Source organism: Recurvomyces mirabilis (genome assembly GCF_035927965.1).
Source record: "Recurvomyces mirabilis strain CCFEE 5264 chromosome Unknown scaffold_32, whole genome shotgun sequence".
NCBI classification, from domain to species: domain Eukaryota; kingdom Fungi; phylum Ascomycota; class Dothideomycetes; order Mycosphaerellales; family Teratosphaeriaceae; genus Recurvomyces; species Recurvomyces mirabilis.
In genome coordinates, this window is record NW_027041966.1 from 229,266 (window position 1) to 252,315 (window position 23,050).

At 53.6% G+C, this 23,050-nt stretch overlaps 10 protein-coding genes across 10 annotated transcripts; 5 read left to right on the plus strand and 5 right to left on the minus strand.

The window, feature by feature from the left end:
• Positions 1–161: 161 nt before the first annotated feature.
• On the minus strand, positions 162–1,947 carry LTS14_009601 (uncharacterized protein; the record flags this gene model as incomplete). Its single annotated transcript, XM_064842282.1, has 6 exons — positions 162–355; positions 410–1,106; positions 1,168–1,221; positions 1,277–1,285; positions 1,340–1,804; positions 1,870–1,947. The coding sequence occupies 6 exons, from the start codon at positions 1,945–1,947 to the stop codon at positions 162–164; spliced, it is 1,497 nt and encodes a 498-aa protein (XP_064690188.1).
• Positions 1,948–2,681: 734 nt separating this feature from the next.
• On the minus strand, positions 2,682–4,498 carry hob3 (BAR adaptor protein Hob3; the record flags this gene model as incomplete). The annotated part of the gene is made up of 5 exons (XM_064842283.1): positions 2,682–2,790; positions 2,883–2,975; positions 3,054–3,891; positions 3,957–4,015; positions 4,167–4,498. 5 exons carry the CDS (start codon positions 4,496–4,498, stop codon positions 2,682–2,684), a joined length of 1,431 nt encoding a protein of 476 aa, XP_064690189.1.
• Positions 4,499–4,823: 325 nt separating this feature from the next.
• Positions 4,824–5,987, plus strand: KAE1 (putative tRNA threonylcarbamoyladenosine biosynthesis protein kae1; the record flags this gene model as incomplete). Its single annotated transcript, XM_064842284.1, has 1 exon — positions 4,824–5,987. The coding sequence occupies one exon, from the start codon at positions 4,824–4,826 to the stop codon at positions 5,985–5,987; it is 1,164 nt and encodes a 387-aa protein (XP_064690190.1).
• Positions 5,988–6,666: 679 nt separating this feature from the next.
• On the plus strand, positions 6,667–7,311 carry LTS14_009604 (uncharacterized protein; the record flags this gene model as incomplete). The annotated part of the gene is made up of 3 exons (XM_064842285.1): positions 6,667–6,870; positions 6,944–7,004; positions 7,088–7,311. 3 exons carry the CDS (start codon positions 6,667–6,669, stop codon positions 7,309–7,311), a joined length of 489 nt encoding a protein of 162 aa, XP_064690191.1.
• Positions 7,312–7,798: 487 nt separating this feature from the next.
• On the minus strand, positions 7,799–9,609 carry LTS14_009605 (uncharacterized protein; the record flags this gene model as incomplete). Its single annotated transcript, XM_064842286.1, has 3 exons — positions 7,799–8,894; positions 8,957–9,519; positions 9,580–9,609. 3 exons carry the CDS (start codon positions 9,607–9,609, stop codon positions 7,799–7,801), a joined length of 1,689 nt encoding a protein of 562 aa, XP_064690192.1.
• A 491-nt stretch (positions 9,610–10,100) lies between these two features.
• Positions 10,101–11,545, plus strand: AOS1 (E1 ubiquitin-activating protein aos1; the record flags this gene model as incomplete). Its single annotated transcript, XM_064842287.1, has 2 exons — positions 10,101–10,481; positions 10,541–11,545. The coding sequence occupies 2 exons, from the start codon at positions 10,101–10,103 to the stop codon at positions 11,543–11,545; spliced, it is 1,386 nt and encodes a 461-aa protein (XP_064690193.1).
• Positions 11,546–11,715: 170 nt separating this feature from the next.
• LTS14_009607 (uncharacterized protein) lies at positions 11,716–13,011 on the minus strand (the record flags this gene model as incomplete). Its single annotated transcript, XM_064842288.1, has 3 exons — positions 11,716–11,790; positions 11,931–12,422; positions 12,541–13,011. The coding sequence occupies 3 exons, from the start codon at positions 13,009–13,011 to the stop codon at positions 11,716–11,718; spliced, it is 1,038 nt and encodes a 345-aa protein (XP_064690194.1).
• A 454-nt stretch (positions 13,012–13,465) lies between these two features.
• Positions 13,466–14,324, plus strand: LTS14_009608 (uncharacterized protein; the record flags this gene model as incomplete). Its single annotated transcript, XM_064842289.1, has 2 exons — positions 13,466–13,508; positions 13,573–14,324. The coding sequence occupies 2 exons, from the start codon at positions 13,466–13,468 to the stop codon at positions 14,322–14,324; spliced, it is 795 nt and encodes a 264-aa protein (XP_064690195.1).
• A 630-nt stretch (positions 14,325–14,954) lies between these two features.
• LTS14_009609 (uncharacterized protein) lies at positions 14,955–16,518 on the plus strand (the record flags this gene model as incomplete). The annotated part of the gene is made up of 3 exons (XM_064842290.1): positions 14,955–15,600; positions 15,660–15,831; positions 15,885–16,518. 3 exons carry the CDS (start codon positions 14,955–14,957, stop codon positions 16,516–16,518), a joined length of 1,452 nt encoding a protein of 483 aa, XP_064690196.1.
• Positions 16,519–18,139: 1,621 nt separating this feature from the next.
• On the minus strand, positions 18,140–19,914 carry LTS14_009610 (uncharacterized protein; the record flags this gene model as incomplete). Its single annotated transcript, XM_064842291.1, has 4 exons — positions 18,140–18,305; positions 18,359–19,431; positions 19,487–19,695; positions 19,749–19,914. 4 exons carry the CDS (start codon positions 19,912–19,914, stop codon positions 18,140–18,142), a joined length of 1,614 nt encoding a protein of 537 aa, XP_064690197.1.
• Positions 19,915–23,050: the final 3,136 nt, after the last annotated feature.

Consider the following 23,050-nt stretch of genomic DNA (forward strand, 5'->3'; position numbering starts at 1 on the left):
GGAGAATCAATCTTAATGATAGATACCATTGTTACCGCAGCAGTACAGGCACAAGTGAAGCTGCAAAAGGCTTGAGTCGAATACTGTCCTTTGCAAGAATCCCATGCCGGCCAGATCCACGTAGCCGTACTCACTTAGGGACTCAGCAGAACATCTGCTTGCTAGGACAGACTTTTTCTTGGCATCACATAACACCTCTTCCCTCTCGGCGGCGACAAGAAATACGAAACAGCTTCCATATCCTTCTCAGTGAAGCCTTGTACGAATGCCGGTTTCATGCCCACGTCAAACGTGCGGTAAAAGTTCGCCAGCGCATGCCGCAGCTCGACCTTGGCAAAGTGCATCCCGAGGCAGACTGTAGCATAGCCGCATCAGTATCGATTTGACGTGGGGACAGAGCGTCACTAACCTCGACTTCCACCACCAAAAGGATAGAAATTGTCCTGCATAGCCTTCGTCGACTCCTCCCATCTCGAAGGATCAAACGTCTCAGGATCGCGCCAGACTGTTGAATCGCGATGCATGGAGTAAGCCTGTATGCCCACCACCTGACCAGCAGGAACATGATAGCCGCCGAACTCCGCACCACCGTCCGGAACAGCTCGGGGCAAGCCTTGCTCGACTGCCGGGTGGAGGCGTAGAGTCTCCTGGAGCACACGATCTAATAGAGGTAGCGTCCTGAGAATTTCGTCATCGAATCCCTCGGGCAGATCGGCTACCTCTCTACACAATGCCTCCTGTACCTCCGGCAACTTAGAAAGCTCCCACACAGCATATGTCCCCGTGACGGCCGTGGTATCCGTACCCGCAATGATATATCCCGAGGCATCGCGGCGAAGCTGGAGGGGCTCTAGGGTCCCGTCCTCGACCGCCGCGTATTCTTTCGTTAGCAAAGTGGGCTTGACATTCTCCGGATCTGCACTGTAAAGTCGCCAGTAACGCTGGACAGAATCTTCGGCGTAAGCATTCATTCGAGCGGCAATGCGGAGGATTTCTTTCACTGGACCGAAAGGTAGCTTGGCGACGATGTTCACGAGGCCTTCGAGTTCGACGCGGTAGATGCCCTTGGATGCTAGAGTCTCGAGGTCGGAGATGTACTGGTTTTCCTGCAGGTTGAGCAAATATCAGCGGGACTGCTGTGTTAGCGAGGAGGCTCGATAATGATACCTTGCCCGTCTCTAACATGCGGAAAGACTCTCCGAAGGATGCTTCACCGATGACCTAGAAATCGCGTAAGCTTCTGTGTTGCAGAGCACTCCCACACCAGAAATCTCACATCCGTCGCCTACAACAAAATTAGCTTTGCTCACGAGAGGCGCAAACAGAAGCATTAACAAACCATAAACATAAACCACTTGAACACATCCACATACCCCAACCTCTGCACCTCCTCCCTCATCCTCCGCACAGCCAACTGCACATTCTGAGCAATAAAAGGCTCCATCTTCTTCACACTCTGCTCAGAAAAATTCGCACTAGTAAGTCTCCGATGCTGACCATGCCACTGAGCATCCTGAGACGAAAAGACATTCACAACCTTACTCCCCGTGAACACAGAATAAAATCGGGTCTTCATGAAGCGGGAACCCATTTTATAGACCGTCTTGGCGGCCGCGGCATCGCAGAGGTCGAGCTCCGAGGGGCTGATGCGGACGATGGGACCGTAGCGTGAGTGGAGGGAGTGGATGTAGCGGACTCGTTCACCCGTGAGGATGGCGTATTTGAGGCGGAGATTGGTGCATAGGGAGATCCAGGGGCCGGGGATGTGGCGGAGGGGGTTGGTGGCGATGGTGTAGGCTTTGTACTATGATGGGGAGGATTCTTTAGTTCTGGGAATGCCTGGCTCGAGATCTTTGGGATTGGACTTACTGCGAGGAGGGCTAGGATGATGGCTGGTAGGAGGTAGATCGTCAGGTATGGCGTCTTCTGCACTGATGGAGAGTCCATGGTTGGTAAAGCTTTGAACCGCGATGCGCCAGCAGTTGTCGAATGAGAAATGCGAGTGAGGATGAAAGAAACAGCTTCAAGATCTACCTGTAACGTCCCCAAGCTATATCATCATTGAATCTTGCAGCCCACATTCTAGCCCGGAGCTTTAGTATCACAACTCGTCCGAGTATCCGTGGTGAAGATCCCAAGCTCGAGTGTTATGTCATGCACGACATGTAAATCCGGCATTCATTGCGAAGCTAGAGTTCATCTATTCTGCGCCCCCACCCTCGGCCACTACGTCAGGAGCGCAGTAGTACGAGCTTTGAGCGTTTGGTTTTGAGTAGTACTCGAAGCTCTCTGGTTGGTGTATTTGGAGGTGGGTAGTTGAGTACGTGTAGTACTACTAGTACTAGTGACATTCGTAGTCTGTACGACTCGGGAATTGATTTGGACCCCGGATGCCCGATGACGAAACGCTGGGTTTGTGCAGATTGAGTAGCATAACTTCTAATAGTGGAGGAGATCTTACTCGATTGAGCTAGAAGGCACAGGTAATGGATCTGTACTTTTACTGTATAGTCATGGTGAGATTGTAGTATGTGTATGCATAGAAATTCATGCCAAGCTACAGCCTCAGCAGCCCTGACCACGTACCCGCGGCTGTTATACCCCTGGCTTTCACGCTCAAGTGTCTCACTCATCACATTACTATTTTATCTATGGGCCGCCGCGGTGCTTTCTAACGCACCTTACACCGTTCCAGCAATACTCAACTCCCGAATCTGCCCCAAAACATCCTCAACCCGTGCATCCAAATCGCCGCTAGCGTACGAGTCCCGTGTCGATGCGTCGAGGTATCTGTCGTCGCATATGAGCAAATGTAGCCACACCATGCCGCACATCATCTGCATGAGTGGGAAGGGAGGAGGGATAGGATGGGGGGAACATACTGTTGCACCTGTGCCATCCGACTATATGCCTCAGCGCAAAATCGTAATTGGATCTTGACGAGGGCTTCGAAGGAGGGGTCGAGGTAGGGTACCCTGATCAATCAATCAATCAATCAATGTCAGTGTCATGTTTCTCGTCTTGATGGAGGGGGTCAGTAGGGGGGTAGATACCGTAGATCGATCAATTGTGGTAGTTCGGTTGTGAGTTGGTCGTTTAATTGTTCGTAGCCGACTTTGGCCTGTGATGCTCCGTTAGCCTGGTCTCGCAGGTACTGCTGCTTCATGGGTGCCATGATATGCTCTAGTTCCGAGGGTTGGAAGAAGGGTGTTTTGACGGAGTGGTCGGGCTTGCGTCCTTCCTTTTGGGTGCGGGTTTGGGTTGTGGTTGGTGTAGTGGAAGTTGTATGGCCTGCTTTCGTAGCGTCTTGCGTGGTGAATGGCTGCGTGGTTTGTGACAGTGTGAATGAAGTGTAGGGGCTGCGCGGATCTGTTAAAGATCCATGCTGGAGTGCTGATCCGGGAGTGGTGTGGTGGAACCTCACAGGTCCGCCTCGAAGCAAGCCAGGGATGTCGCCTTGGACGTTTTGTGGTAGCGAGGAAGGCGCAGATGATCTGGCGTATCTGCTCGAGCTCAGTTTCAAGCCACCGTGGCGGCGCACAAACTCCTCGTCCTCGAGCTGCAGAAGTCTCATCTTCTCCGCATCGTCTCCTTTCAGTCTCTTCGGCGGCGAAGGCACAGAGAGATCCACGTCCAGATCGGGCCGTGCATGGAATGCAACCTTTGGCGCTCGAAGTGGCGTGTGGGGTTCCGGTCCGGTAGGGAAAGATATGCTCGGTGAGGAGATTCCCCAAGTCTGCTGGAGATAATCATGGAGCGTGCTCACCATTTCTGCTTCCTTCTCGGTTCGAGGAAGTTTGCCAGGATCTTTGTCCGGCTTCTCAGTCAACTTCTTGACTCGCGCTCGTACGGCATCGTAGTCGAGAAGTTTGTGGTTGCGCTTTTTTATGCCTAGAAACGCCATTAGTCATTGAAATTTCCGGAAGGGACCTTCAGAGAGACTGCATTATCCTTACACTCGTTGATGTCGGGGAAGTATGCGCAGAATCGACCTATAGGCTCAAGTACTGTCGTCCTGCATATGGAGTGTCAGCATTCTTCTTGTCCAGTAGCACGTCTGCAGCTTCTCCATTGTCCATGTCCTTCAACTCGCCGCGTGGGAGGCATTCAACTCAGGGCTCCACCACATCACACTGCCCAAGCACACCACTCGGACAGTCACTCACCTATAAGGCCCATCCAACGCCTTCACAGTCTCGGCATCCAGATCCTCCACCGCCTGCTTATAACTCCGACTCACACCATCCTTCGCTCCGGCCTCACCATAAAAGGCGTCAATCGTCTCAGCAATGCGCATCTGACTCGCTGTCATGGCTCGTAAACTGTCCAGATAGCCTTTGGCTTCTTTCTGTAGCCGTAGTGAAGCGGACTCGAGGGTTCGGTAGCGACGTTCTTCCACTTCGTATTCTCGGTTTGTCGTCTTCTCTACGTGGCCTGTTTTCATCATTACTTGGGTTCCGGCGCGCGAGGCGGCTTTCTTGAAGCCGGACCAGGACATGGTGGGTGTTTGGCGTGGAAGATGGAGCCGGCGTGGCTATTGGATGATGTAGTGGATGTGCTTCCAGTCTATCGAGGGGGGATGTCGAGCAAGGCAATCGGATATGGTTTGCAGCTGTTCACTTCCTTTCCTGTTTGCTGTCTTCATTCGTGCCTGTTCTACTACTGTGGCTGAGGCTTGAGCATTACGCCAGCTGATCAACCTGCAGCGGATCTAATCTACCCTTCCCTGCCGCTCGCCCCGCATCCCGCATGCATTCACTTACAACTATTGTTAGAATTATCCAGACGACATCTACGTCCACTTGGACTACAACACCACAGCCATGCCTATCGCCATCGGCCTTGAAGGCTCTGCCAACAAGCTCGGGGTAGGCATCATCCTTCACCCCCCACATCAACCCTCGTCACCACCTTCACCACACGACAGCGCATATTCAGACGACGAACTCCACTCTTCACATCCCACCAGCAAGCAAAAGTCCAGCTCGCCTCCTGTTCAGATCTTAGCGAACCTACGACACACCTTCAACTCCCCGCCAGGAACAGGATTTCTACCAAAAGACACCGCAGCACACCACAGGCGATGGGTAGTCCGACTAGTCAAACAAGCCATGGCTCAGGCACGGGTCCGCATTGAGGATATCGACTGTATCTGCTTCACCCGCGGACCAGGGATGGGCGCTCCACTTTCCTCCGTCGCCATCGCCGCGCGAACACTGAGCCAATTATGGAACAAACCTCTCGTAGGCGTTAATCACTGCGTCGGCCACATCGAAATGGGCCGAGCGATCACAGGTGCAGAGAACCCAGTCGTGTTGTATGTCAGTGGAGGAAACACGCAAGTCATCGCCTACAGTGCTCAGCGGTACCGCATCTTCGGCGAGGCATTAGATATAGCAGTAGGGAACTGCCTAGATCGGTTCGCCCGCGTCCTGAAGATCCCCAATGATCCGGCGCCGGGCTATAACATCGAGCAGCTCGCCAAGAACGCCGGGGGCGTACTCCTAGAGCTCCCATACGCAGTAAAAGGCATGGACGTCTCCTTCTCCGGCATCCTCGCCCGCGTAGAAGAAATGGCCCTCAAACTCGAATCCGCCGCCCAATCCAAACCAGCAACCCCGTGGCTCGATCCCCTGACTTCCGCTCCCATCACCCCAGCAGACCTCTGCTTCACCCTCCAAGAGACCGTCTTCGCCATGCTGGTCGAGATCACCGAGCGCGCCATGGCGCACGTCGGGGCCTCGCAGGTCTTGATCGTGGGCGGGGTGGGGTGTAATGAGCGGTTGCAGGCTATGATGGGGATTATGGCTGCCGAGAGGGGCGGGAGTGTGTTTAAGACGGATGAGAGGTTCTGTATTGATAATGGGATTATGATTGCGCATGCGGGGTTGTTGGCTTGGAGGAAGGGGTTTGTGACGCCATTGGGGGGGAGTGGGGTTACGCAGAGGTTTCGGACGGATGAGGTGCTCGTTGATTGGCGGGACTGAGAGACGTGAGATGGGTGGGTATGGCTTTCACGAACGATTGATGCAGTCGATTTTCTACTCCTCAGTGCTGGCAGCCAGGTCGCTACCACGATCACGCTACGATCCGCCTTTACCCAACGGGATACAGGTGTGCTAGTCCATCGTTCCTTCCTGATCCGCGCTCAACAACCATGGAAATGGACCCGCTCTGCTCACGTGTCATCCTACGCTTCACCGGTCCACCTGACTCGCGGTTGGGGCAGGCACATTAAATTCACTTGCAACAATGGGATCCCTGCCCAATTAGCTGGGAGTCTTACTGCGAACAGCAGAGATAAGGCGCTGCAAGTGAACTTCGAACCCCAACAAAGGGCGCTAGTGCTGCAGTGTGAGCTTGCTGGTGATTTGAAGGAGGGACTCCCGAAGCTTCCACCTGCGAACCAACTATATAAGCCCGCCCACCTGCCCCTTGGCTTTCCATCTTTCGACATACACAAACTTGGCGACTCCCGCACAATCAACCACCGACCACAACACTTACCCATCTCCAAGTCCAACACATCCCACACCTATCCAAGTAAGCACATCATATCCCAACCTACCCCACCTGCACCCATCCATATCACACAATCGCCCCACCCCCCCACCCAATCACTGACCTCCACCCCCTCACAGCTCACACACAACAACAAAAAAAAAAATGGCTTCCGCCACCCCAACCAAAGAACGCACCCCCGCCTCCGACGCCACAGCCACCAAGACCGCTACTGCCAACAACAGCGGCATCACCTTCACGGACAAAGAGGAGCGCGTCCTCAAGGTCGCTTGGTCGTGTCTCAAAGGCGGTGCGCCTGAGATCGATATCGCGAAGTTGGTGGAGCTGGGGGGGTTTAATACTGCTAAGGTTTGTTTTCATTCTATCTATGCGGGTTTCTGGATTTTCTGTCTGTGATTGGATGTTGATTTTGTGTTTTTAGACCGCGGCGAATACCTGGGGCGTGATCAAGAAGAAACTGGCTGCTATCGGTGTAGCCAACGGTGATGGTGGTGGTGCTGATGCGCCAGGCAAGTGGCTCTTCTCCTCAGACATAACATTGCTGTACGGCTGACACTCTGCATAGCCACCCCCAAGACCCCCAAAACCCCGAAAGCCAAAGCCACGCCTAAGAAACGTACCAAGAAGTCCGAGGAGGAGGGCGATGATGATGAGGGTGCTGCTGCTGACGAGGCTTCTCCCAAAAGGAAGCGTAAGACGCCTATTAAGAAGGCCGCGAAGAAGGAGGATTCGCCTATGGGTGAGGGTGAGGAGGTTATGGGTGTCAAGGGGGAGGTTATGGAGGAGTGAATGAATGCGTTGATAATTCGGCATGACTGATGAGGTGATGATGGGGTGGGGTGGGCTGGGAGTTTGTGATTAGCGTGGCGCCCAGGGCCGGGTGATGGATGTGCGTGCTTGCTCGCTTGCTTGCTTGATGAGTCGCTTGCTGGGTGGCTGGCTGGTGGCTGGCTGGTATGCCGAGTACCGCGCTATGAATATGGATATGCTTAGCGTAGCGCATTGAAACGCTTCATGTGCTCGTCCTATCGACTCGTCTTCATGATTTACAGTCCCTTTCGGATCCGCTACCAACTACTACGCATCACAGACAGATGCGTACATAAGCCATTGCACCCCGTGCCCAATCGTCACCAGAAGTCCTCATGATCGCGTAAACAACACTACACATCACATCCCATCCCATCCCATCATGCCAATCCCTCCCCACCATCCCCCCCTCCACCTCATCCCCGCATTCCCGTATCCCCGTATCCCGATTACATTCCCAAAACCCTCACCTCACCCCCCTCGCCGGGAAAAATTTACACCCCCCAAACCCCTTAGCAATGATGCTCTGCACATCCACATTCCTACTCCTCCCACCACCACAACCACCAAATCCACCAACAAACCCTGCCGGTCCTCCATCAGCCCAGACTCGCACTAAAATAAATTGCCCGGAGACTCCCGGGTCGAAGTGAAGGGTGACTTTATGTTTGCCCGGTTTGATGGAGAAGTGGGCGTGTGTGACGTTGGGGTCTTTGATTTCGGTTCGGGGTCTGCTGGGATGGTGGGTGCGGGATTCTGTGGTGGACATGTGGGTGGCTGGGAGGGAGGTGGTGGTGTAGCCGTTTGCGTTGCTGGAGACGAGATCGTGGGCCGGAGATTCAGGGTGCGGGTCACCTCCTCGTCGGCCAGTCGTATGTCGCTCCCATAGTTCTTGGGCTCGGGCTCGGAGGGCAGGCATATTAGTCCTTCTTCCACCCGCAGCGGCGCTCTCCTCACGGAGCGCATCATTCCGGTGTGGTGGCGGCGGTGGAGGAGGAAATCCTGCAGTCCAACGCTCTTCTTCGCGGTCGAGGAGTTCGAGCTCGTGGCGTCGTCGCATTAGCCGGAGGCGGGATTGGCGGAAGTCGAGGACTTCTTGGCTGGAGATTTCTTCGGGGCCGGCGTCTTCGTCGCTGAGGATTGTTATGGGGGATGGGGAGTCGTCATCGTCGTCGTGGCCGAGGATGATGTTAGAGTTGGGTTCGGTGGCGGTGGTGTTGTCGAGAGAGGGGATCTCGCAGTGGGCTTCTGCTTCTTCGCGGCCGAAGCCGAAGTCGGTGCCGTAGTAGGTCTCTTCTGCTTGGGCGAGGTCGTGGGCTGAGTCTGCGGCTCGTGCGTAGTCTGTTCCTCGTCGGCCGAGTGCGGCGTCTATGTGAGGGTCACGAAGTGCGTCGGAGAGTGTAAGTCGTTCCGGGGATTGACGGAGGGTATTCATGTACCGACGTTGTCTTCGAGGCGAGGGATACCGCTGTGGTGCTGCTCGTCGAGCATGTGGCGGTGGTTCAAGATACGGCTCTAGATCCTTGAGTGTCATTGCGACGTAGACGAGGCCTTCTCGGACGCTGCGAATTTTCAGTCAGCACATGCTCTACCGTCGTAGCAAGAGGTTGGGTTCGTTACTTACGGCGCCGTAAAGCCATGCTCCGGTGCAACGATATGTAGTTTCTCTAGATCAAAAACGGTGTCATCCGCATGCTTGAGAATAATGTTCGCAGTTGGTCGTTCCGAGCAGTACACGCTCTTATTGTGCTGCAGCACATTCTTGACGCCCAGATATAGTCCCGGACTTCGTGGGTCGACATGCTCGCCGCCGTCACAGCTGATCAGATCCAGCTTCAATGTCCCCGGCTCGACCTGCCCAAAGTGACCATACTTGATGGCAGGTGTCGACGTTACTGCACCGTCCTCCCCGTCAAGCTTCCTACGTTTCGAACGTCGTCCTTGGGCCGAGTCGGATGTCTCGGGTGTATCCCTCGGCGACTCCCATGCGTTGCTCGGAGATCGATATCGACGGCGGTTGATAGGGCTGAGGAGAGTAGATCGTGGTCGGCGGTCCTGGTCAGACATGCTGTTGTTGCCTGCCTCGCGGGCGAGGAAACTGGTGTTGCGGATTGCTCGATGTAAACCTTCACGTCGAGTTCGTGGTGTGGATGTTTCAGACGAAGGCGGGTTGTCGTAAGAGCCGGACTGAGTAGTGTGTAAGTAGGCCAGATAGAGTGCATGTGAAGGTCATATGACTGTTCGTACCTGGTACGAGAGTGGCTGCGGATTTGGCATTGCCTCTTCTTGTTTAAGACCTCTTTGACGCCTGTGCTGATGCAGAGGATGTGCTAGCTTGCAGTAATTTCCATGCTTATTGTCGTACTCGTTGTTCGATATGGGCGAGTGTATGTCATGTCATGAGCCTATTCAGCCGAAACATGCTCTTCCGTCAACAAGGAGGGGCTGTATGTGAGGCGTCGATCCATGCAGACACGTTTGCGGGCCGCGCCGTCCAGCGTCAGCCACAAGCGTTGTTCCTGCAAAACGACCTCTATATCAAGCACTCGACCGCCATCACCTTCACTTCTAAATCAGAAGTCGAACTTCTGGCCCTTTCGCAGTGCATGTGTGAGAATTGGCACCATCCGTTGTACACGCTTGGCTGGAAGCACCCACGGTAGCACGGCCACTAAGGGCAGCCCCTGCGAACCACACTTTCATCAAACAGCAAAGGCAGCTCGATACTTTCTTTCTTGCTTCATCGCACAATCCTGATCAACATAATCATGGCAGATTCTGTCGTGACCGCGATGGGTGGCACCGCCAGCGATCTGCTGGTCAATGGCGACATGGCTGGCCAGCCAGTCGCCAATGGCAATGCATCACTACCAACGGAAAACGGAACCAGCACGACCACTGCACCAAGACTAAGCGCGGATGAAATCGCGCTCTACGACCGCCAAATACGCCTATGGGGTGCTCAAGCACAAGAACGCATCCGCTCAGCCAACATTCTACTCGTATCACTTCGGGCCCTCGGCACGGAAATCGCAAAGAACCTCACTCTGGCCGGCATCAGCTCACTTACCATCATCGACGACGAGATCGTGACAGAAGAAGATCTGGGTGCCCAGTACTTCCTGCGCGAGGGGGACGTTGGTAAATCCGTAAGCACTTCCGCATCTACTGCCACAAACGAAGTAGCATGAACTGATTCCTATTCCAGCGAGCCGAAGCAGCCATCCCACGCATCCAAGAGCTCAACCCCCGCGTCAGCGTTAAATCCGGCGGCAGTCTCGCCAATCTACTCCCCCAAGACCAGACCTACTACGCCCCATTCTCCTGCGTCATAGCCTGCGACCACGACTTCAACACCCTCTCCAGCATCAACACCGCCGCCCGCTTCGCCTCTATCCCTTTCTACGCCGCCAGTATCCACGGCTTTTACGGCTACATCTTCGCCGACCTCGTCTCGCATGACTTTGTCGTTGAGCGGGAGAAATCGAATATCGCTACTGCTCCCGGTGTGGAGACCCTGACGCGCTCGGTGCTGAGTGTGACGAATAGAAAGGAGAGTAGTGGCAAGACTATTGAGATTGTGAAGAAGAGGGAGATTTACTGCCCGCTTATCCTTGCTAACAGCTCGCCTTTGAGTCCGGACATTTTATCCTCGAGACGCAAGCTCAAGGCTGTGCCTGCTCTGCTGCCTTGTCTGCGTGCCTTGTTCGATTTCGAGCGTACTTATGCTCGTCTACCAACGCATCAGGCGCAGGATCTGGCTATCTTTACTACCCTCGCCACGACCAAGTCACGGGAACTGCAACTACCACCCGAAACCCTCAAATCAGAGTTCCTAAGGTCTTTCATGCAAAACCTAGGGGCTGAGATCGTCCCCACGGCTGCTTTCGTGGGTGGGAGGTTGAGCGAAGATGTCATCAATGTGTTGGGTATGAGGGAGCAGCCGATCCAGAACCTCGGGTTGTTCGATGGCGAGGGCTTGGATGGCAGGATTTACTCGCTTTTCAGTCCGCCGCCGGAGTTGACGTTGGGTATGGGTGCGGGCTTGAATGGGATGAATGGTCTGAGTAATGGTGTTGATACCATGGCTGGGTTACTTGATGGTGCGGGCATGCCTGCGAACGGTATGATGGGCGCCGCGATGGAGGGCAATGGGATGGTGGGGGTTACGAGTGCGCCTATGAATGGTGCTGAAGTTGTTAATCTGGACTAAGGGCGGGATAGAGCCTTTGGCTGGAGGAAAAGGAAGGGAGCTGTGTGCTCGTGCTTGTGAAGTATGCAGGGCTGACGCCATGCAGCACGCTAAGTGTATGTTGTATCTCTATACAGTCTGTATCATTATTCATGATCCCCGCTATGGCTTTCGGTCGAACGCCTGCACTACTACCTCTCCGCCTGGATCTCAATAATCCAGCCTGCGACTTTCTTCGCCACGATGCGGCTGTGTGTCGGTTTGAGCTGGAAAGGCATATCAGCTTGCTTGCTTCTGCTGCTACATGCCATCAAACACATGTGATCTTCATTCTCAATAGCCACCGACAGCGCAATCTTGTCATACTGACGAGCACGTCGGCGAATGAGAAAATGGCGAGACTTACAGGAAACGCATGCGGAATACCATGCCCATCAATCTCCATCACAGGCTTCCCCTCCTCACCCGCCGTAGCCACTGCACCACGTCCACGTTTAGCGATCAGAACATCGCGAGTCGAATTCGCCACCCAGTGATCCTCCGCACCCCAGTAGAAAAACAAACCAGGAGACTTGGACGACTGCGCTTCCGTGCTCCGCAGGACCTCCCTCACGACCGCCGCGCCCGTGGCTACTGCTCCGTCCTTCGCAGCAGACATACCCCAGAATGGATCATCCCAGCGATCCGTAGTGACACTCCGCATTTCGTCCGCGGCGAGATGGAGTGCTTGTTGTACGCCGTGTGGCGAGTGCAGGAATTTTGCCGTGGTGGTTGCGGCGGGGAGTTGCATGCCGGTTGTGTAGCGGACTATCCTTATCAGATCTGAAAGAGGCAGGAGTTGTAGTGGGCGGGAAATGTAGTGGATTAGAGTTGGGAAGAGCGGGAAGCGGAGGATTGGCTAGGTGGGTTTTGTGTTAGCATGTCGGGCTTTTGGGATTTTGACGGGGCGTGGGGTTTGGGGTTGGGGTTGGTGATACCGCTGCTATGAGCCCTGTTGGGCTTTTGGCTATGTCTACTACGGTGGGGAATAAGCTGATTCCGCCCACGATATTGGCGTTGTTATGTATGGAGCTCGTGTGGCGAGCTTGCTCAATGAGCTTCAGGGCTATGTATGCTCCTATGGAATGCCCGACCAGTACCACACGATGTGGCAACTCAAGGAAATCCAAGACCGCGAATAGAGTCTTCAGTACGAATGCGGTCTGAGATTCGAGACCTAGTGGTTGCCTGTATTGGTGATCGGTCCTGATATACGGTGTTCCATCGTCTGCATGATTGTCGAAGCCGACGAGACTACTGCCAAATACTGTCAAGTCGTTACATTCGCCTTGGTCTTGGGCTTTCAGAATGGAGAAGATTTTTTCGAGAGTGGCACGGTAGTATTCGATGCTGCCAGGATTTCCGGGTATGAAGAAGACCAGGAGGCCAATGCCGTGATCCGGGCTGGTGGCCTTCTGGTGAAAGTTGATTTGAGCCGGGATCTCCATGGCGTTGTCACCTTCTCGAATCTCTAGCTGGTTCCATGGATGCTTGTGCTTTGATGCCTTTGGTGATCCAAAATGTTGGACGTGCAAACTTTCTTGTTCACGTACGAAGAAGCGGCGTTTTGTCCGCCTTTTCTTCCTACCTCGTCGCTATTACCATCATTACCACGTGCATGTATATATTGTCTTCCGTCGAATTGTCATCCTTTCGGAACGTTCCAACTACCATACAAAACCTAGTAAGAGATGATGGTATCTTTGCTAGACTGGAGGACGATGGAACTCGTGCGGCCGCTCTTAAGGTTCAAACTGCCGGTAATGTAGTGTCGGGAATACCGCATTCTTGATGTGTAGGGCGATCTCGATTTTAAGTCAAATCAAACGTCATGTTGTTGGTTATTTACTGGAAGGCGACTGTTGATGACAATCTCACGCACATGCGCCCATTTCCTCCACTATGGCGTTGGCTTCTCGACTGGCCATCATTCCTGGTGGCATGGGTGCGTAACAAGCCTACATGTGCTGACATTTTGGTAAGCTTAGTGCTGATACAATATCCTCTAGGTGGCATCGGATCCGTTACTGGCAAACTACTACGCGGACACGGAAGCAAGCTAGCACTGCTCTATGCACCCTTCGAGGCCAGCAAGGTCGCTAGCAGTATTAAGGAGACATACGGCGAAGACTCAGACGACATCCGACCCTATGAATGTGATATCACCTCGCCCTCATCCGTCAAAAACGCATTTGCTAGTATAGAGAAAGAAAATGCTGCGTTCCCGGCCTTCTTAATCAACTCCGCAGGCTACGTGACATTATCGCCCTTGGAAGACACATCGCCTGAGGAGATCCAGAGACACTTCAATATCAACTTATTCGGACCTACTCTAACCGGTCAAGCTTTCGCGCGCATGTATTTCGCCGCTCGCCAGAAGGTAGCAGACACAGGTACCAAGCCTTACGGAGGTCGAATAGTCAATATAGCGTCACAAGCCGCACACATCGCTCTTCACCTTCATGGAGTCTATTGCGCAAGCAAAGCTGGTGTCATAGGCTTGACCAGAAGTCAGGCTAGCGAGTGGGGTCCTCGAGGCATAACAGCGAACAGCATATCGCCGGGTCCGGTATGGACTCAAATGGGCAAAGACGCTTGGGCGGATCGGGAGGCGAGGGAAGCGTATCAGGCTTCCGTGCCTACGGGGGAATTCGCGGAGCCAGATGAGGTGGCGCGGATTGTTGAGTTTCTGGTGCTGGATAAAGCGCTGAATATCAATGGCGCTGATATTAGATTGGATGGTGGGTATACGGTAAGGTAGACACCGTGTATCGATGGCTGATCTATCATGTTCTTCGATGCTAACTCAAAAGTTCTGCTTTTCATGACCACTGGTGTGCCAATGACTGCGCGGCACGAGCTACTACTTACGCCTTTGCTAGTTGTAACCCTCGCTCGTGCATGCCTGCTAATGTGGAGGCACGTTGCTAGACACACAGCGAAGCTTGAGTTCGTCGAGACGCCGACTCTGCTCGGAGAGGGCACCGGTGGGTTTTCTCGAGGATGAACTTTCACTGCGGTTATCTCATGTCGAGGGTTGGGTCTGCGAATTTGTTGGCGAGAGCTCCAGGCCTCTGGAGTCAAGTGATATGCTCAGAGCTGGTACGATCTATACTAACGTCTTCATCTCAGGCGACCGTTACGGAGAGGGCTGCGAGATGGGTATACCTGCGAAGCCTATCTGTGCTGACGTGTCAACTGTGCAGAGCTTTTGAGGGTGTCCTACAAAAGAAGGCACAAGGACATGAACCTCAGGCTTGTGCAGTGATTTGCTCAGCACTACCACGTCAGATCCCATGCGATATTGTGACGCTTAATGGTCGCAATCTGCCTTGGAGTCTTCATAGGCCCTAAGCACACCCTCTTTGTTACATGCCTTGCGATCAGCACCATGATCTGCGTTCTTTGGGCAATACTGGCACTATCAGCCTCCGTGTACCCTTTGCCGGCAGCTGTGGTGCCTGATCCAATCCCACGAGATGATGGACCGGATGCGCAGAATAACACCAAGCGATGGTACAGCGTAATGGACGAGGAGTGGCTTCGTAGCAGCCATCACTGGCCTTCAAGGTTCAGCCCATGGCCCAAACAAGAGTCCAAACCAGGAAGAATGAGCGGTAAAAACTTGATCAGATACTGTTTCAAGGATCCTGGGTCCGCGAAGCATCTGACAAAGATCGTTGCTCACGGCATAGCAAACTGGTATCCGGCCTTCCAGTACTCGAGCGCCTTGATCGTCCCTGATTTGGCCTGCATGTACGACGATGGGAATTTCGATCACGGTTGTGTCTGTGGACCGACTGGCAAGGGGGGTTCCACAGCGTCTGATGCGTTGATCATTAGTGACGGTCGCGATGAAAGTGAGGACACAAGAAAATGGTCTCACGAGACCGGAGCCACCATAGGTTACAATCACCACTCGGATACTCCTGGTCGACATGAGCTGAACTTCGGCGCATTCGACGAAGTCACAGGCGCGGAAGAAATGGGAGTGCAAGAGTTCGCTCATTTGGTTAGCACAATGACTCATGAACTCGGTATGATGAGACTTCTATTTGCGATGGCAGTGTGGTGCTTGTAGTGCTGACTTGTTCAGGTCACGCCATGGGTCTGCTCCACGAACATCAACGGCCTGATCGTGATGACTACGTCACCTTTCAATGCCAGTATCTCAAAGGCTACGCAGAAGCAGAAGCAAAGGTAGTAGACTTCCGGTTCCAAGCAGACTGGGGTCAAAATATCCCGGTGAAGAGAAGGATGGCGCGGGTGTAAGACCAAACCCCAGCACTCTAATCCTCGTGACGTGCTGACTATTGCGAAGATGTTCAGACTTCGATCTGGCCTCGAAGTACCTTCCCTCAGCTACCGACTATATTCTTGGCGACGAGCTGCCTGAAGGAGCCACTTTTGGAAATTCAGCTCCTGACCAGGGCTTTGACTACGGCTCCATCATGATATATGGATCCCTGGTCGGAGGTATTCATAAAGACGATGATCCTCGCATCAACAGTATGGAAGTCCCTCTTCTGCGCAAGGTCCAACCCGATGAATTCCTTGGTATTCCCAGGCCCGACGGGTTACCGAATTGGTTCATCCACCACCACGGAGCCCGACAAGGCAATGCCAAGATATCCACCGAAGATGTTAAGAGGATCGCTGCTCCGTACCCAGGCATAGACGAGCAAAAAAGCGAGATCGAGAAATTACTACCATCATTGACGTGGCGTTGGGTGCACGTTCAGCTACCTCTGAATGGTCTAGACAGATTGAAACTGTATGATGGAGACCTGTGGGCAGATCGTGTGGATGTAGTCGGGCCTGATCTCCTCCCAATTATGTTCGAGCAACCAAAAGACAAAGGCAAAGGCAAGTCCAAGTGGAACGAGAAGTTGTTCTACCCTGGCGGGGAGCCCGATCCAGGTCCTGATGGTCTCAGGAGAATATTTGGATACTAAAAGACTTGGTGGATGGTCGACGGCTCTAAAAAAGTTCGAAATGGCGGTCAGCTTTCTATGGATAGTATCGTGTATCCGAAGGACACGCTGCTCGATCATCATTTGGCTCTGCAAGCTAGGAGACCAGATGAGGTCGTGGCTGGAGAGCCTATTCTACAACAGATGTATCGACATGTCTGTGTTGATCTATTCACATATAGGGAGACACTTCGGAGGTTAGTCTGCATCTATTGCCATGGTCTCTATATCCGCGACCTCATACTATATGGTGCTCACAATGGAGATTGCCGTAATGGGACCCAAGAACGACAAATATTTCGTGAAGGTTCCACCCAAGGCAGGACGAATGAAGCTGATGTGTGTACTCTCCGTCATCCGCATTCAGCAATAAGACTCAACTCACTGTCCATAGTTGTACCATACCGAATTATGCGGGAATGTTCTTTCCTAATGCCATGGCATATCTCTCGCCTAGACCAACTATACAAGAACTTCGGTATCCTTACGGCGATGATTATGATTATACGTCGATCATGACATCTCTCTCGCATACTGCTCCTCGATTTGGGCGGGAGGGCGTACGGGAGGGGAAGACGCCTTTGATACGAAAGCTCCCTCACGATACAGCTCCTGACAGCAAGGGCGTACACGGGCAACGGCCGTGGATGATCTTGCAAAGCGGTGGCACGACCACCGATACGCGAGTCTCGACCATGGATGTCATAAGAATCGCTGCGAGATATCTAGGGACGGAGAGCCAGCAAGCCGCAGCCAGTGCTCTGGGACCAGATCATTCGTGGAAGGCGGTAGACCCCTGAATACCTCTCCACAGCGGTGAATTGTTCTCAGGCAAGATCGAGCCCAATGCTCAGGACGTGGTGAATAGGCAGCTCAAGCGTATTAGCCATGAGATCCCAGGATTATCAGAGCAGAACCGAGAGAAGACAACGGACCTGAATTTTGATGCCTTGACGATGAGCATGGGCGAGTTCGGGATCGATGAGCAACCTGCAACGGACAGCAGTGGCAAAGGCAAGTCGAAATGGAAGGATAGGTTGTCGTGGCTTGGGAAGAAGGGAAAGGGAAAGGACGACAAGGTGCGGCTGGAAGCAGCGGTGGAACGGGACGGCGCATATTTATTGCATGACTTCTGCCACAGTTAGAAGAAGAGCCGCAGCTGTCAAGGCGCAGGACGACGGAATAACCGAGTCGACCAGCCATCAGGAATTTGCTGTGGCTCTCGAAATAGAGGCCGGTGAAAAGGTCTGAGACGATTCCCCGACCAATTGAGCGTTCATCATAAGTTCTGCTGCGGTCTGGGGTGAGGAAGACGATAGTCGAGGTACATGACGGGAGACTGGCTTGATTGATCCTCCTTCTTGGAGTCTGCCGGGAAGGTGAGGTGCGTTACAATACTCTAAGACAAGGGTGACTGGAAATGTGTACACACTGGAGATGACACCCCAGGAAAATAGGTTCGACGATGAGGTTGGAGAAGGAAAAGTGACGGTCATGGCTGACTGTTGATATTTCCATTGCTCAAGTATCAACGAAAGACATCAGCCTTGACAGTGGTGTACTGAACTTCCTTTCCGCAAACAGACTCAACAAACACACAAGCTTAAAGCGCGCGGTGATCAGTGATGACCTCGTTCTTCTCGCCAAAGTTCTCCTCCTTGTCGAAGCCGTCGTAGCGATCGTTGGAGATACCGGCCTTGGTGTGGACAGCGCCGACCTCAGCACGGTCACCATCGAATAGACGAGCGATCTCCTCAAGAGTTGGGCCCCTGGAAGCAATATTAGCAATGACCCAATATGATGACAGTGGGAGTGTACGTACTTGGTCTCCACGTAGAGGAAGTAAACCACGACAAGCTCGAAAGCGATCCAGGCGGTGTAGACGCAGTAGAGTTTCCACTCGGTGTGCTTCCACGCACCAGCCCATGGGAGAGGGTTGACGTAGTTGTTGATGACGAGCGCGACCTGGACGGCAACGTTCATGATCATCAGACCCTTGGCACGAAGCTTGAATGGGAGGACTTCGACGGTGTAGGCGACGAGGAGACCGGACCAGGCGAAAGCGTAAGCCACACCGTGGAGCCAGACGAAGAGGATGATGGCGTATCCCACACCGGCCTTGCCACTGCGAGCGTACTCGGCGGAGCAGATGGTGACGCACATGAACATCAGAAGCATACCACCGGTGGCAGCCAAGAAGAGTGGGCGACGACCGATGCGGTCACAGAGAAGAGCGCAGGTGATGGAGACGATGAGGGAGAGGACCTTGTTTCCACCATCGAGACCGAGACCGGCGCGGGGGCTCGTGACACCAGCAGATTTGTAGACCTTGTTGGCGTAGTAGGAGGTGAGAGCGTTTCCGGACCATTGAGAGAAGAGCCCAGCGGTGAGGATGAGCGACAAACGGTAACGGTTGCCCTTGGTGCGGAAGAAGTCGAGGTAGGAGGAGCTCTTCTTGGCCATGAACTCGAGGCGGATGGTCTCGCTGATCTCCTCGTATTCGAACTGCACGGTGGGGTCGTCCATGTTGTTGTCGGCGTGGTAGTAGGCGAGCATTTTCTTGGCCTTGTCACCCTTGTCCTTCGACAGGAGCCAACGTGGGGACTCTGGCACGAACCAGATGAAGGTGATGCAGATGACGGATGGCAGACCCTGGAGGAGGGTTGGTGTCCTCCATGCCCAGTCATTGTTGATGTTCTGGGTGCCGAAGGAGACCCAGGAGCAGATCAGGGCACCAACGTTCCACAGGCAGTTGTAGACGGCGGTGACACGGCCACGGTGCTGAGGATGGCAGATCTCGGTAAGGAGGAGAGGCGAGGAAAGCTGGGCGAGCGAGTTGCCGAAACCCATGAAGAAACGAGCAGCTTCGAACTGAGCAAGGTTTTGGGAAGAAGCCTGCACAAGTGTGTCAGCCAGATTGTTCAGATGTTGGTGCAATGATTGTGCTCACCTGAACAGCAGCCATCAAGATCATGATAATGCAGCCAGCGATGATAGGAGCCTTGCGGCCGAATCGATCAGACAAAATCGGGACGAATGGCAGAGAGGCGATGGAACCGATGGAGTACATGGCGGAGAGTAGCCCGAGTCTGCTGCCCTCGGGGTCGTTGAAGAACTTGATCCAGGTGGGGAAGAACTGCATGGCGTTCAACATGGAACCTATCGTCTGTCAGTCTTCCAATCACAACTCAGATCACTTCCGCTGCACATACCGTCGAAGCCAGTGGTGGCGGAGTTGATGCACAGGATCATGGCGTAGAAATACAGCTTGCGCATATTAGGGGACTTGTGCCAGATGACTTTGGGGATCTCTGGAGCAGCAGCGAGCGCCTCCTCGCGCTCCTCCTGGTGAGGAGCCTTTGCAAGCTTGGAAGCCATAGCGATTGTCGTGTCCGGCCAACGGTATGGGGTTGGAGAAGGAGAGGAAGCGAGTGCTGAGACGTGAGGCTCTGGAGCGAGAGAAGGGAGAGGTGGTGAGGATAGGCCAGGGGATATATAGACTGCTCTGCTCTGCTCTGCGCAGGGACAAGGTAGGCCGGTCCGCATGGCCATGTGCTGTATGCATCTCCATCTTACCGAGCTGTTGGTGGTTTGCAGATCAGGCTAAATGTGGAGCCAAGATGCACGGGACTGGGTCGGTGCTGAATAGATTGAGGCTCATGAGCCGCATTGGGTTTTACTGGCTGGCCCCGCAGGCTGCTGTGGGCACAGTGGGCCAGACCACAGCACGCCCCATGGGGCATCATGCGATGGTGGATACAGATGTTCTGACTAGTATTGAAGATGGTGATCGGCCAGTTCTTGATTATTGTGTTAAGAATTGTGTTGTTCAGACAGTCGCGAAACATGCAATAAGACGATCCGCGTTTGACAGAAGTGTATCGCCTCGCCCAACCCCAGACTCGCACCCATCTGCCGCATGAGCTTCTTTCGCCAAGAAGCCATCTAGCCTGCTGCAGGCTAGATGAGCTAAGGCCACGGCATTCAATCTATCCTCGCCGGCGACTGGCCAGATGCGACGCCTCTCGCATTCTACCGCCTTGGTACCACTGCCAACGCTGCGGTCTGGGTGGATCGCTTCTCAGTCACGCGTCGGCGCCGGTTCCAGCTTGACAGGCGCATCTTCTATAGAGTTTGACTGACATTAGCCGGGAGACATCGACATCTAACCAAGCTTTTTGTTCTAGTCGTCCGCCATACGAACGCGTGATCGATGGACGTGTGCAGCGCCGCTTCGTGTCTTAGACAGACCACCTAGGCATGATTTGTCGAGGTCGCACGCCAACTCGACTACCGTTGCCCGCGGACGACAGGCCGGCAGAACGATCGCATGTTCCAAGCAGGACCAGATCTCGTTGGACTTCTCTTTCGGGCAGTCCTGTGGAACGCATTCGACCCTAGCTCCATTCCCTTTCGTTTATTGATATTACTCAGGTAGGCTGTCGTGCCCCATGGGTGCCAGCGAGTCAACGCCCTTGGTCCTCGTGATTTCGAGGAATCGTGTGGCACGGTGGCGTCCTTTGTGCATTTTTCTTACATCTCGCTTCCTAGGCTCGGTTGCTCGGTCCTCGTGCCCGGAAGAATGGCCCTGGCTCATGTCGTTTCATTGGAATATGCACAGCTCGCGTGCCACATTTTCGAGGTCGGATGACGGGAATCACCTGGATCGGTCTTTCACATGCTCGAGCATTCTTGGAAGAAGAGGCAGACGAAGGCATGTCAAGCGATAACATATGTTTTTCAGCTTGTGGTTCTATCTGGCGGGCCTCTCAAGCCGATCCATCCGGTTGCAATCACGACTTCGCAACGCGTAGAATATATTCCCCAGGCACACGTCGGACCATGCATGATCGGCAGGGAAATGAGAGGTGCAATCCCCACCATGCTTCAGTAATATCATTATTCATCAATGGTGGATCAATAATAGCCTGGACCACATCCGCTATATTGTCCAAATTTCATTCCTATTGACAGCCTAACAGGCCATGCTGGTCTTCCGCCTCATTTCAAACTGGTCATCTAGGACGAGGATGAGCTGATGTTACTGATCGAGAGATCCATATGGGCGGGTTATCACGATGGAGAGCGCCATGGACGAAGTCGCTCGCGCATGATGTGTAGGCCGGGCGAGGGCATCACATTTCTTTCGCACGACCTGGGACAGACAGGTTGACACGGAAGACCTTCCAGGAGACGAGGAGCAGCGATATGCTTTACCCGTCGAACGACAAGACCAGTGATTGTTGGAAAAGCCTCGAGTAGCGATCAAGCGTCACAACTTCATCCGCATTGCAATGGGCTTAGCAGAAGAACCAATGTCCACAGACCGGTCGATACCACAAGTATAGGTCAAGCCGTGTTGCGCTCCGTTGGTACGAGATCTGCGTCACCTCGTTGCTCAGAGGTAAGTAAGAAAGAACAGCGCGGTTTGCCTTTCCGTTTCGTTGGATAGGACGTTTCGCGCTGTCCCTGAATGGACGATCTCGACACAGCCTGGATGGCTTGAGACAAGCGAGCATCCGTCCTCGCAAGATCACATCCTTTATTTTACTCAGAAGGCATTTCGCACTATACTGCACTTGAGCCAACAACCCCAGCAATCCTAGGTCATCAATGCCATCTTCCACTCTAAGCAGCGTACGCTGCCCTCCTCGTATAGCGTCGTGATGAGCAACGCACTTATCCAGTAGTACACCATCAGGACCAGTGATCTAAGCGAGCACATAGCATCAGACAACCCGAACCGTCCCGAATGATCGAGCACGATCGAAAATCGACCGTACACCTTATGAGGCATCACGACTCCTGGGCAGCGAGGGCCTCTGGAAAGTCTCTCGTCCTCTCCCTAAGCAATCCTTCAGAGCACACGAGCGTGACATGCAAGCAGGGTAGAAAGACAAATAGGTGGTCAGACAAAAAAAAAGGCAAAAAAGCGAGAAGGCAGACAGGCAGGCAGGCGAGCATAAGCAGGCTATCCACTCTTCGGCTATCAAAACCTCGTCGCCTCTGGCAGCCGGCACCCACTCAGATGGCAACGGCCCCTGCGATTGATGCACACCCGACCATGCTCAAGCAAGTACAGTCATGCAGACCTCGCCGCTCTCTCACGTCCCCGTAGCACTCTCCCTCCTCAACCATTTTTCCCTTCCCCTCACCTACACTCCTCGTCACCACGACACGATACCACGGCCGTAAGCGCCGCTACTCACGGCTCACCATAACAACGACGATATCCCAAAAGAACTCCCTACGCACTACTGATTAAGGAATGCCCCATGGAAGTCACAGAAAGATACGAGCAGGAAGAAAGATGGAGGTGGATCAGAAGCGTTTTCATGCTGTTACAATTTTCCCCCGCTAGTCATACAACTTCCCACCCACCGACCCATCAAGAAAATAGTACAGACAAAATTTCATCTACGCAATGCGTTTTCGTTCGCAGTTGAACAGCACTCCAGTCCAGTCCAGTCCAGTCCAGTCCAGTCCAGTGGCCATCGCCCCTGCGCATCCCCAT